The following is a 13,452-nucleotide window of genomic DNA, read 5'->3' on the forward strand; positions in this document are numbered from 1 at the left end:
TGAGCAAGATAATGAACCCCGAATTGCTCCTGATGGACTGGTGACCTGTCCAGGGTGAGCCCTGCCTCTCACCCAATGTCAGCTGGGTTGGACTCCCTGTAGTTGCCAGTTTTCTTTCAAGTGCTGACGTCTCCACAGTTCCACTAGTCCCTCCCTCCCTCCGTCACGGTCCCTGACAGGTCATCAAGTCAGCGCACTTGCCACTTCCTGTGGTTTAGACCTCATCTGTTTCCTGATTCCACTTCCTTGTTTTATATGACCATATTAATGGAAAATACCAAGTTTATTTATTGCTGTAGCCTCCATGTTGTGTGGCCTGGGCACTCGCTGTTATTTGATTTTAGTACTAGACTTGAACATAAGCGGGTGGCACGGTGGTGCGGTGGTTAGCACTGTCTCCTCACTAGGAGAGGAGGTTACTGGTTCGATTCACCTGGATACCTGGGATAGCAATGACCACAACACATAAAACAAAACACACTTCAGTTAAAAATATTGTCACACAACATGATTTTTATCCACGGTTTTATTTGATTTAAAGTTAGCAATATGTGTCATAGTCTCTGATTCATGTTGGCGCTTGTTCCGTGTGAATACTTGACTGTCATGGTGTCGTTCTAGAGCTCGCACCTTTTTCCATGAAGCTCATGCTTTTATCCAGAGTTGCAGCGCGTGTACTCCATCAAACCCTCAGCCGCTGAGCCATGTCAGCGATCTATACTGCGTAAGTGTTGTTTTCCTGTTTAAATGTAGGTTAATGACAGGTCAAAATGGCTGTTTCGAAAATACAATATGGTTTTAACTTCTTATTCCTACTTCTTCTTCTTCTTCATCACTTTTGAGGATGAGAAAATGCTGATGTCTATAATCATTTTGCCATGAGACAATATTACTGATACATCATCAATAAATAAATCAATTACGTTTCATCGCAATACAGAGGCTATACACTGCAATGGGATATTAATATGACGTGTCTATGAAAACGTCATGCATGTTAATATATGTTTATTCTATGTGCTAAAAATAATCAAACAGTATTACATGACGTCTTGTCAGAATTCTTATTTTCTTTAAACAAGTGAAAAGCAACAACAGATAATTCCAGCCCTGAACAAAGTACGGTTAAATTTCCTTGAATACAACGAATCCCATGTCAGTTTTGGATGTTTGTCATTCAGCAGATTTCCTGGGCAAAACTTGCTCACGTTCATAGCCGGAGCTTAAACACTGCAGTCTTGCCACATGTCTACTGGGGCCCTTGCAAATGTAAATTGACAATCCATTCAGCATAATCAAATGGAAATTAAAGTACAAATGCACCGATTTATAATCTATGCAGGAAGGCTGATTTTAATTAAGCAGACAAAGACAGATTTTGCAGGCAAAATGTAACATTGTTGGATTCAGGACAACATCAAACACATAAATCCACCAAAGGAGCTGCAGCATCACAGGTCTCCCAAATAATCCTGGAGACAGGAGATTTATTTTGCTCCTATTTTTTGATTGCTAGACTAACTGTTAATTATCAAATAGAATTTTCTCTGAGTTGTAAAACTGCCCTGCACAATGAATAATTGCACTTAAATCAAATGGACAATTTTAATGTTAACATGTTTTTAACATTCCTTTCTTCTTTTGTACGGCTTGTTGAGTTGCAGTTTATTTGTATGAAAGCTGCTACGCTAATAAAGCTTACTACTATGTATGTATGACCTCAAACAGAAAAAAAATAACTTTTGGTTAATTTGTAAATATATATATACATTTTTTTTTTAAATTGCCTTTGACCAAAGTCAAAAGACCAGTGCATAGGCATAACCTGCTACCAAACCGATAAATGGATAAGCTCGATTTTAAAACTATTTTTGAGGTGCAGCTAAAAGGTTCTTGACTTGTCAGTGTTTCGAGTGAGTGAAGTCACATATCACAATGCCAAATTACTGACAGCAGACGGTTGGTAGATGTCACGGTTGTTTTTATTAAAACACTTGACAATCGTGGCGATCAAAAACCATCTACAGTTCACAGGAACAGAGGAAATACAGCACAGCGTCTCGAACAGCTACTATTCATTCACTTTGGTTCATTCGCATTGAGTTATAACGGCTATGTGAGCATCATGGAGACAAGAGGAGAGAGCAGGAGGAGGAGAGGGACGCCGGGGGTGACGGTGAGGAGCGACCGGGCTGCGCTGTGGACCTCCGTCAAGCAGATGGCTTGCTCCAACAGCTGGTGAGTTTCAGCACTGATGCCTGTAATACATGCAGCAGGACAGGAAGTGAGAAGACGTTCCACTCGAGCGTTATCTTTGAGAGCCTTCATTTGATTGTAGTGGTGAGTGGACTTTCATTGTCGCACATTTAAAATAGAGGAACTACTTTCTTATGTTCTTCATTAAATTTGACTCAAACTTTGCACGACAATATGGAACTCTTAAGTGGCCATAGAAAGAAAAAAAAACCTTTTGATTCCACAAATCCCTCAATTTAATTGATGTCTGACTACAAGTTGCTTTTTGAGGCCACAGTGCAGAAATTGCCCCATCAATTTAGGAACACTAAAGCCACAATATACACATGAATTAAAGCGTGGGAACAAGTTCTCTTACCTTGTGGCCCCATGGAATCAAGTGGTTTGAGCAAGGTTAACTGTATACTGTGGCCTCAAAATAACTGAACTGACAGAACAAGTCATATATTGTGACAACAAAAACAAAAACGTACGACCACCTATGGCCACGAATCTTTATCTCTCTTTTTTATGGCTATTTGTGGGGTCCATAATACAATGAATTGTACCTTTTGTTTTCGGGGAGTAAAAAGTAAAAATGTATGAAATGTAAATGTAAATGTATGATGAAAGTATATTAAGCAAGTGCACGCGTACAGGCGGTTCTGAAATTATGAACGCTTGAAGGTTTCATCGTATTGAATCTTACCATGTTGGGACCACTCCTCCCAGGCGTGCAGGTATTCAGTATCATGTTCTCCTTCAGAGGCTGCGTGAAATGATGAAAGTTTTCCTATGTTCCCCATTTTTAACCCAAAAATCCAATGTATCGGATAGATGAAAGAGTAAGCATATTCACCCATATGTTTATTAAACGCACCTTTTGAGTACTCGGTCAGTAGATGTTTCAAATCCCTGAGAGCCCGAGTGAGGTTCTCCAGCCGGTGCTGCAGGTGCAGGTTTTCCTCTTTCAGAGTGTGGATGGTGTCCTGGAGCTCGTAGGCAGAGCTGCAGTGGAAAAGCAGAGATATCAACAAACACATTGTGGGGACTTGCAAGAAGAAGAGCATTGTTTAATGGCTGAGTGCTGCAGTAGATGTTGAGAAGATGCCATCCACCCAGCCGATAAAAGCTCCTGTCACAAACTGGCCTGTTAGACAGAATGTTCCAAATTCAAGAGAAAGCGGTTTTGTTATTTCACCGATGGCCTTTCTGGGTCGGTGTCGATGCAGTGATGGACAGCTAAATGCTCTTAGCCAGAATCAATTGTTCTGCTTTGGATCGTGGAGCCCAAAACACACAGAGTAGATCGAGCGGCACAGATGGAACGCATCATTCTTTGACAAATATCTTCCTCCAACCATGTGACAGTGTCTGATCATGATCCAGTTTCAGGAGAGTCTCGCCCCTCCAAACATTCACTGATGTAACTGATAGCTGTCTTTTATGAGTTAGCCATTGTCTGATTGGTGCTTGCCCTGTTCAGTCTCTGACATGGAAATTGCTCTGAGTATAATCAGTGCATCACCATGGCAACCTGCAGCTTCAGTCAGGCTCAGGAGTGTTTCAGATCAGCTGATTAGACTGTTTCTCTGGTGGGTGTGTTCATTACCGCTCATTTGACCGACATTTCTGTCAAACTCCTGCCACATCATTTGTTGTTTGTGGATTGATGCACATTTCAAGCTAAAACACTTAAAGTACAGGTTTAATCAGTTTAGAATATTTAAAACATACCACACAGCTGTTGCCATACAGATGAAATAACCAGTGGACAGAGGGGGGTCCAGGTTCAGACAAGGGGGGGGGGGGGGGGTAAAGGGGCTCAAGCTCCATCAGTTTCATCCAAAAACAATCGGTGGGGACACCGTTACTTGTGCTTGGCGTAGAACCTTCTCCCCTGCACAAACACAAACACATTAGAGTTCCCGTCTTGTATCAGCTGATAAAGGTAGGACTGGAGTGTCTTGATGGAGTCCATCACGTCTGTCACGTGTGTGTTGGAAGTGAGAATATCTGACGAACATAATTGATACTGGCGGACCAGTCGGGGTGCTGCTCGGTGTGGCGTTGACGCTCAGCTTTGGCCTGCTGGATATACTTGGTCTTTTTGCTCTCAGACAGAGACCTCCACTGTGGACATATGATGACACACTGAGTAAAAACACACACACACACACAACTACAGGCGAAGCTGTGAAAATAAACAAATTTTAAAAATCCAAAAAACATACAATTCTCCAGCGATAAGTGTGTTTGTTTCATCAATCGCATTCACAAATCTGTGTTTTACCAAACTGTGAGGTATCTACAGCACTGAGTGCACACACTTACCAGCTCTCCCAGCACCAAATTAATACGAACATTATCTTTGGTCTTCAACTTGGCCATCAATCCAGACCTCTGCTCCTTCACAAAGATCATATAAGCGTTTAATGGTTTCTTGATGTAAGGTTGCTTGTCCTTAGGATGTGGTCTTTTCAAAAGGAAGAAAATGGTAGAAGCCCATGTTAGGCACGGGTGTTCAACAGTGAACCAGTAATATGAGCAGAACTCAGCAAGAGCTCAGTACAATCATCCTTGTTTGGACATTCGATTTTTCCTAATAGTATTCATCCAGAGGAGACACGTAACACTTGAAATCTACGGTGCCACTAAATACAGGCTGAATGTGGCTACATTTTGAATTAATTTAGTTTTGTCAGTCGGTGACCACCATTACTCATCATGAATCTGTCACAAGTGAATTTTTTTTTTGTTGTCAAATCTGAGAAAACTTACTTTGTTGAGGTTTCTGGAGGGAGAGCAGCAGAGGTGCGTGCTGCTACACCTTCATGCGCGCTGTATTCATTCCTACACAGATAAAGACACACAAAAGCCCTCATGAGGTACAGAGAAGAGAGCGCGTGAAGACGGACACGGGACGTTGGATGGTTCGACAATGATTAGCTTTGGCTTGTGAAAAAAGTTTTCTAGGCACACGTACTCTGTTTGCTGTGGGCGGGTGTTGAAACCCTGGAAAGCAGGGTCAAAAGGTGGAGGAGAGACTGGAGGACTGACTGACCAACCAAACATGCTCTTCAGCATTGCCTCCAGAGCAGGACAGGCTTCTTCCCACGTCATGTGCCGTACAGACCTGTCCAAAACTGCCCAGTACCTCTCCATTTTCCAGAAGACTACCTGAATGTTATCGGGACACACATTGACAAAGAGGTTCATTAGAAATTACAGGATACAAAACTGCTAATACATCAACTGTTATACATCTCTCAGGTGCGTTGGTATGTAACTATTCAACAGGATGTTACGTACAACAGCCAAATGTTCCTAATATATGAAAGAAATCACAATATGTTAATTTAACCACACAATGTGTATAATAAAGTTTCTTTAGTATTTACTGTACCTCCTTTTGTTCAATGCTGTCGGTGCTCAAAACTGTGGACTGAAAAGTTGTGTGAGTTTTCAGAACACAGCCTCAAACTGAGAAGTCGGTGTTTGAACCACGAGGCGCAAACGCTGAGAAGACCAGTTGTCAGGATCCAAGACACAAGACGCCTCGCTGGGGAGTCTAACACGATCCACCAACCGGCTCCTGTCTTGCGTAAATATTATTAGCAATTAACACATGACAGATACAGTTTTAAAAAGACAACCAGATATTTTAGACCGCAAGCAGAATTGTTAGATTACAGCCCGAATTTTTAGATTACAGCCTGAATTTTTAGATTACTGCCTGAATTTTGAGCTCACAACCCGGTTAACTCTACAGTGGAGAGAGGCTACAGTGGATCACGTCCCAGCGAGAGTGGAGGAAGGCACTGAAATGACTCTCATTATCCTCAAGGACGCGAATTTCGATGGATTTTTTTTGGGTCAAAATTTAACAAAAATCCTCTGACATACAAGTTTAACTGGAATCTCCAGCAGCCTCATCGACTCCTGTGTTAAATGACCAACCTTTTAAGGTGGAAGCAGTTTTCAATAATGTTTTTAAAACAATTTTTTTTTAAATAATTAATTTTTTATATTAAAAACATAGGTTAACCCATAGGCGGTTATAATTTTAACTAAGAGGGACAAAACCAAAAGAATCTATAAGACAATTTGATTGTGATTGTCTCACATAATAAGCATGATTACATTTAGGGTCATTGACAGTGGAAAACCCATCACCTGAGATGGTATACAATAACCGTGTTTTTTATCACATTTTCAAGTATTCTTGAGTTCTGACCTATGTTAAGTATGTATTTTTACAAAGTAAATTTGTTCAGTTCAACATCACCCGCCAGCCTCAACTGCTTGTCTGAGTTCCCGTCTCAAGGAGAACATCATTTTTTACATCTTTAGCTTTACACTGATAATCACTTATATACTCTGTTCCTATCAATATAATAATGTGGTGTTAAATGTTGGAATGGTGAGATCCCCCCCTAGAATGACAGCGGTAATACTTGCATAAATCCCACCAAGAACGAATTTCACCGCCCACCACAGCTGCTTCTCTTTTCTACTTTTGAGGTTGACGGATAGCCACCTCCCGTCTGGTGACTTTCAATCTGAGCAGTGATATTCAAAATACTCTGTGCGCTGTTTTAACACCTAGAAACAACGTGGAGATCCAGGCTGTGTTCAAGATGGTTTCAGGAGATCATAATGTTCTGAAACACAGACGTGAATAACATGGAGACGTTCTGACTCTCTCACCCCCCCCCCCCCCCCCCCCCCCAGAGCAGTGGTCAGAGTGGCTTTAGAAGTGTCAGAGGTACCGAAGAGGCTCCCGAGCAAAACAGTGGGAACGCGCAAGTTAGCACGGCAGTATGGGCCAGGGAGGGAGGCCTTACAAGTTTTCAACGTGTTCGTGTTTGGAGGAGGGTCGGAAGATGACGATTATGAGATTGTGTTGTGTGAGGTGAAGGTCACACGCAGTCACAGAGCTACAACAGCAGCATCTGATGAGTTTCCTCATCCAATCTGCTACGCGACAAGATTTCTATCGTCAAGGAGTTGAAGGTGTTGCCGCAGATTCATGGTTCCTGTTATATAGTGACTTTCTGTCCCGGTGATTTATTTACTCAATTTCCCTCAAAGTCAGTCACATCATACACACTTAATTATACATTTATTCATCATTTAAAACACAATTATATACTTTAAAAATACAGTAAAAGGTTGGAGTTTTTTCAGACCTATATATACATTTTACCAAATTTATAACATCCTCAAGCCTTGTGCTGAATAAAGAAATCAAGAATGGCCTTTATTCTTGTGATTGGTCTTTGACATGTGCATTTGTTTCTTTTTTAATCTACCCTACTAGATGATCAGTTGACTCGGACTACCATTCTCTGTCGGTGTGGAGAGGCTGATCAAATAAGTCCTGACTGCTCTGAGACCTGTTGAGAATAGAGGCCCAGATAAACACACCCAACCTACTTACTGGACATATTCTTGAAATCAGAAAACAGGAATTGAATGGTACGTTCTATGTTAAGCACACATGCTTTGGTCAGAAATAAAAGGAAGCGTGTTATTTGCAAGCCAGATGATGGTTGAGTTTTGTTTATTAATGTTTAACTGAACTGATGGTGTGACGTTAGACCTGGCGATTATGTACTGCTTACTGCATTTTTAATAAAAATCCTCATTCCTATCAATCTGCAATCGGACATAAAATCTGATTGGAAAAAAAAGAATAAACAGAAAGTCCCGAGCTTCATTAAGCCACATCCAAGCTATGGTTGAGCAACAAGCGATGCATCTACTGTGACTGGTAGCAGCTAAATCACTACTTGAGTGAGCAGGCCTGGAATGTGTTTTATGAAACGAGCCGAATGAATAAAACCCAGAACTCTCCCAAGTGTCAGCCACCCAGCCAGTCTTGTCTCATGGATCGGATGTTAGCCTTTTTATTTTTATTTACAAGAAATTCTACCTCAGCTAGCTAACATAACAGTGCTAGCCCCATAGCTAACATGTTTGTTATGAAAGGTTATTAGCTAACGTTAGCTATCACTCTTGGCCTGACGACAGGGGAACGTTAGCAACTCACCCCAATCCACTTACTACAGGGATAGCACTGATATAGCTAGCAGTAAGACAGAGGGAGTATTTTGAGTCTATTATGTTAAGCTATTTTTATTTACGTAAGTGGGCAATAGCAGTGATTGAATTGAATCAATGTTTCAATGGTGGTCATTTTTATTGAGATAATGGTTGCCAGTGTACGCCGAGGATTGTTCTTTTGCTTAGGTTCCCTTCCTCGCAGGAGGTTAGCTCTTCGCTATTCATATTTAACCACTCCAGAGACATTCAAATCAAAATTAGTCAGGCCATACTCCCGACCAGTGGAGACTGATGGCATGCTATTTCAGCTTCCAGCTTCTGTTCCCTGGACAGTCAGTGCTAACAACAGCCCTTGTCAGGACCGCCCAGCTTGTGGAGGATGGGGTGTTCGCTAACAACCTGATGCTGTGAGAATAATGCAAATTATTAACCATCTTTGTACACACAAATCCACCGTTTAATACTATTGACACAAAAATCCAAACATTTTTAGAAGTTATTAAGTATCTGGAGGTTTACACAGTCAAAACAAATAGGCACAAAGATAATGTAACAAGTGGACGGAGACAGTAGTCCTAGCTCGGGCAGCAGTGCGGGGGTTAGTGCGGGGTGTCAGGGCCACTCTTCCATTCTTCCCAGCTGGCCAGAAAGACTCAGCAGACATGCTTTTTTTGTACTTCAGGTACAGCCTTCTTCCCTACACAAAAGAGACTCATTAGAGTACCATCCTTTCAAGTTTAACATTTGCTTTGGCACTGTTCTTATTTTTTAACTGTGCCATCAATGCTGGCTTCTGCTCCATTGCTAAGACCATGAATGAATTTGGAGGTCTCCTGATGTAGGGCATCTCCCGGTCCTCAGTATCGGTTCTATGGACGTACAGGAGAACATGATGAGAGCCCATATTACAACTGGGTGAATCTGTGAGGCAAGAGTGTTCTACGCAGAACCAGTGACATGAGCAGAATACTAAAATCATTCTTGTTCAAAAATGAGACTTTTTCCTAATAACATTCATCGAGGGTAGACACATTGCATTTAAAAACTAAGATGCTACTAAAAACAAATTTTTATCTCTGGAAATTTTTTTTCCACTAAATCCATAATTGTGTGATAAAAAAACAAACAAACAAAGACTAACTCTAAAGCAGTGAGAGGCTGCAACGAGACTCAATATTTATCAATCATATAAAATTAAGACCACTGACGAACAGACCTTCTCACTTGCTCCGTGACACAGAGCCATACAGGCAGGGACTTCCTTAGGGAGAAGTCCCTATTTGTTACCGTGCGTTCAAGACATTTAGACGGTGTGTACAGCCTTCGTTCTCAGGAACTCTGAAAGGATGGATATCATTACAAATAAAGAAGGCTACGGCATCATTTCCTGCCTTTGTTACCCAGTCGGAGCATGAAAAACTTTCTATGCAGCGCTCACCGTTCTTGGACACCGAAGTATCAGACCCCGCGGCAGAGGGGTAACGAGTTTCTTGGGAGCCTCCACGGTCCCACCTGCCGTGCTTCATGTGAGTCAAGAGGTCCGTTGTGCTCCCTGTGTACCGTAGAGCAGCACGACACATTTTACTAATTGCTCGTACCTTGAAAACTTCTCCTTATTTTTTGTAAAATCCCTAATGGTGCAACAGTCTGGACTTGTGGCCCCACAGCGAGTTTATCTTCTCCGCTTCTGCCATGTTTGTTTCGTAAAGCGCGCCCACGTCCATGCGCACATTGCAGCGCGCATCGGTGCACATGAACGTAACATTGATCCTATTTAGTTTGATTAAATGTTTAAATACATGGGTTTTTTTTGTTTTTGCTTTCTTTTTTGGTTGATTTAAAACATAACCCAGTCACATGTAGGCATCATTGCACTGGAAGTACTTTATTACCCTCTGCTGGCAAAATATAAAAATCCTCCTTAATTCTTGCATCATTGAATTTTTTGGAATAATAATGTATTTCTTTTTTTTGATGGATTTCAGTTCTGCACACAAATTAATTTATTTGCCCTCATGAAAATTTTAGGTCTGCAAAAAAAGACATTACCTAACACTTCAATTCATCTTCTTCATTTAACGACTTCCTTCAAAAGTAAAATATCCTCACATCAGGATTCCCAACACATTGGAGAAGAAAGGAGAGGAGAGTGTTGACATCTGACATCAGATCAGAAGTTAGGCCACATTTACAGTTCAGGGGTTGGGGCTTTAATGCTGTTGTTGACAGAAAAATTCAAACAACTTTGATTGATTTCATATTCATTGTTTTATTTTTGTCATTGATTTATTTTTTTGAGGTGATCTGGTCCGGTGGTCTGGTCCGGTGGTCCCGGCTCCGGCAGCAGTGCTGGGGGGTAGGTAGAGGGTGTCAAGGCTCCTGCTCCAGTCTTCAGCAGACTCAGCAGGGACGCCTTTGTCTATACTTGATGTATAGCCTTCTTCCCTACACAAAAACAGACACGTTAGAGTTCCCTTCTGGTATCAGCTGATCATCTATCGATGTGTGTGTACTGGAAGTGAGAATATCAACTAACATAGTTGATGCTGGTGGACCAGTTGGGGTAGAGTTCAGCATGGCGTCGACGCCCCTCCTCAGCCAGCTGGACATATTTGGCCTTCTGGTCGTCTGACAGAGACCTCCACTGTGGACACATGACAACACACTGTCAGTAAACACACACACTCCCACAGGCTGGTTGTGCACATGCACAGCTATGAGCCTATTTTAGCATATGACCAGAAACACACACAAATCTACACTGATGAGTGTATCTGTGTCATTAGTGCACTTTTACAAATTGGTGCTTTACTAAACTACAAAGACATTTGTGTAACACTGATTGAATACACACACTTACCATCCTTCCCAGCTTCACATTTGCCTTGGCACTGTTTCTATTTTTTACCAGTGCCATCACTGCTGGCCTCTGCTCCATTGCAAAGAGCATAAATGAATTTGGAGGTCTTCTTATGTACGGCACCTGGTCCTCAGTGCAGCGACGGGGAGGGCGGACCGGGGGGTCGGCTGACTGGCCAAAGACAACAGTCAACATGAAGCAAAGGACTGCATATATTGCTCTGACAGGCCAGCTCAGAACTGCCCAGACGTTGTTCATTGTTGAAAAGGTTTAGGCTTTCTTAACACCAGGTGAACACACTGAGAATCCTGAAATGATCAGCTGCTGGCTCCTCTCTCATAAATGCATTTTCAGGAATTACACACGACACAAGTTTTACATCAATGACAGAATTTTTAGATCAAACCTGGAATTTTGTATCACTGCCATCAAGTAAAATCCATGTTTGTGTTCTAAGAATTCAAAGAGTGAGAGGCTGCAACTGATGACATCACAGCGAGAGAGGGTTGGGGCCTGAGATTCCTCTGAAAAACTTGAGACTAATTCATCCTCAGGGCCACAAATGTCACTCTAAACATATGTTTTTTGTTGTTTTTTTGGTTTCATGAAGGAAAACCTCTCTTCTCTCCGACTATCTAAGTGTCTAAACTGAGCCTCCCACATTTGCTCACACAGCCTCCCACTGTCAGGAGAAACCTGCAGCAGCCTCATTGACTCAGTCTTCAACGAGACCAGGATTTTCAGGAGCAAATCTAAACCTTACACTTTCTGACTCACCTTGGGGTCCCCATTTTTGACCCCACAATCAAATAAAATGCATGAAGACAATTTCTTATGTGGTTCTAAAGGCTGCATTCTTCCTAATGGCCAGCAGGGGGAAACTCCACTGGCTCCAAATAAGGCTGATTTCATCAGAGAATGAACCTACTTGGACTTCATTTCTCAGCCCAGTAAAATTCCCCTCATGACTCTTGGACTTTCCGCTTGACTATAAATTGAGAATTTATATTGTATTAAAACCAGTTTTCAAAAACGAATTGCATGATTGTTATTTACAGGTTAATCCATATGTATCAAGATTTTTTTAGTGTGAGGGACATAAGCAAAGCATCTGCTTTGGAAGGCAAATGGATTTCAATTTTTCTTGCATTATAGGCACCAGTCCATACCTGGGGATGAGTGTGCCATGACTAAATGCAGAGTTGAGGAAATTTGACCTTCTTCTGACTTTGCAGATCGCAGACCCACAGCATATATAACACACACACACACACACACATGGACACACACACACCTTTTTGTCTGTAATTAGATGTGACATCAACCTGATAGCTTCTGACACATCCATGTTCCATTGTGGTTTGGCCAAAATTGTTTCTGCTAGATTGTTGTTGTTATTTGTCAACAAAATAGATTTCTAACTGCTGTGAAAAAAGTGTGAAAACATGTTCGACCTCAATGTGGGTTGCAGTGGCAGAGTTACGCTGTCTTTTCTCAACGTAGAAAAAGAAGATTGGCAGCTACAGCTTGTTTTGTGTATTTATATATATAAACTATATAAATCAATAATGTTGATTACAGGCCATGTCCCTGTCTCTCCATGGCAATCGTCGGTGGCTGTGTGGATTTGGCCTCCTGGTGAGGAGATAAGTAGATCTGAACAGATGGACTGACTGAGATTTCTTCATTGTATTCTACAGAGATAATCAACAGAAATTTAAGGTCATCCAGATTAGCAAATAAATAATCTGGGATAGAGAGAGAGAGACTGAGAGATTAATTTATTATAGATTGGAGCACCAGTTAATGAACATTACAACAGTAATGTAAACAAGACAGCTCGTAGCCGAAGGCATATTTCCATCTGTTGGCCCTAGTGTAAATGCTCTGTCTCTAAATGCAAAGTTTATTGGATAGAATATGATGAAAAATATTTTTTTTATCAGATTTAATGTATTGTTATATTCTGACGCCAAGAAACCAACCAATTTTTGTTAATTACGTATTTTTCCAAAGTGAATTGTTGTCGTAACATTGTATTTTTAATTATTGTGGTTTAAATTTTATTTTTTCCTTTTGCCTTTTTGTATTTCTTGTGTTATTTTCTTGTTGTTATTATTATTATTATTATTATCGTTATCATTATTATTATTATTATTATTGGCGGCACGGTGGTGCGGTGGTTAGCGCTGTCGCCTCACAGCAAGAATGTGGAATTTGTTTCCCAGAAAGGTGTTATGTTAAATTCTTTGTTAAAACATCATTATCACTGTTGTTATCAATGTCAG

The 13,452-nt window shown here is 41.2% G+C and overlaps 1 protein-coding gene and 1 long non-coding RNA gene across 15 annotated transcripts; one reads left to right on the top strand and one right to left on the bottom strand.

Moving 5' to 3' along the window:
* Positions 1-1,965: 1,965 nt before the first annotated feature.
* Positions 1,966-7,644, bottom strand: LOC147260260 (transcription factor 7-like 1-B). Of its 13 annotated transcripts, XM_086206756.1 has the most exons (9): positions 5,642-5,834; positions 5,222-5,415; positions 5,017-5,088; positions 4,570-4,711; positions 4,261-4,368; positions 3,973-4,135; positions 3,116-3,243; positions 2,945-3,004; positions 1,966-2,258 (listed from the first exon to the last, which is right to left on the bottom strand). In XM_086206756.1, the coding sequence occupies exons 6-9, from the start codon at positions 3,987-3,989 to the stop codon at positions 2,113-2,115; spliced, it is 351 nt and encodes a 116-aa protein (XP_086062882.1). In that variant the 5' UTR covers positions 3,990-4,135; positions 4,261-4,368; positions 4,570-4,711; positions 5,017-5,088; positions 5,222-5,415; positions 5,642-5,834; the 3' UTR covers positions 1,966-2,112. The 13 variants fall into 13 exon arrangements, with proteins under 13 accessions (XP_086062882.1, XP_086062883.1, XP_086062876.1 ...); XM_086206757.1 differs by lacking the exon at positions 2,945-3,004; XM_086206750.1 differs by lacking the exons at positions 1,966-2,258; positions 2,945-3,004; positions 3,116-3,243 and adding an exon at positions 7,083-7,485 and having other exon boundaries at positions 3,982-4,135; positions 5,642-5,830.
* LOC147260261 (uncharacterized) lies at positions 6,944-12,739 on the top strand. 2 transcript variants are annotated; one of them, XR_015116542.1, is made up of 4 exons: positions 6,944-7,251; positions 7,559-8,034; positions 8,613-9,830; positions 10,604-12,739. It is a non-coding gene; the product is annotated as an uncharacterized LOC147260261 (long non-coding RNA). The 2 variants fall into 2 exon arrangements; XR_015116541.1 differs by having other exon boundaries at positions 7,559-9,830.
* The last annotated feature ends 713 nt before the right edge of the window (positions 12,740-13,452 follow it).

Source organism: Aulostomus chinensis, chromosome 6, assembly GCF_037954235.1.
Source record: "Aulostomus chinensis isolate RoL2024-O1b breed Wild chromosome 6, RoL_Achi_v1.0, whole genome shotgun sequence".
In the NCBI taxonomy this organism is placed as follows: Eukaryota; Metazoa; Chordata; class Actinopteri; order Syngnathiformes; family Aulostomidae; genus Aulostomus; species Aulostomus chinensis.

Excerpts from the sequence above, each read along its gene's own strand:
- LOC147260260 (XM_086206745.1), bottom strand. Across the intron at positions 4,712-5,016 it reads CCTCCAGAAACCTCAACAAA|ACCACATCCTAAGGACAAGC; the intron begins GTAAGTTTTCTC and ends CCTTTTGAAAAG. Across the intron at positions 4,369-4,569 it reads ATTTGGTGCTGGGAGAGCTG|TGGAGGTCTCTGTCTGAGAG; the intron begins GTAAGTGTGTGC and ends ATATGTCCACAG.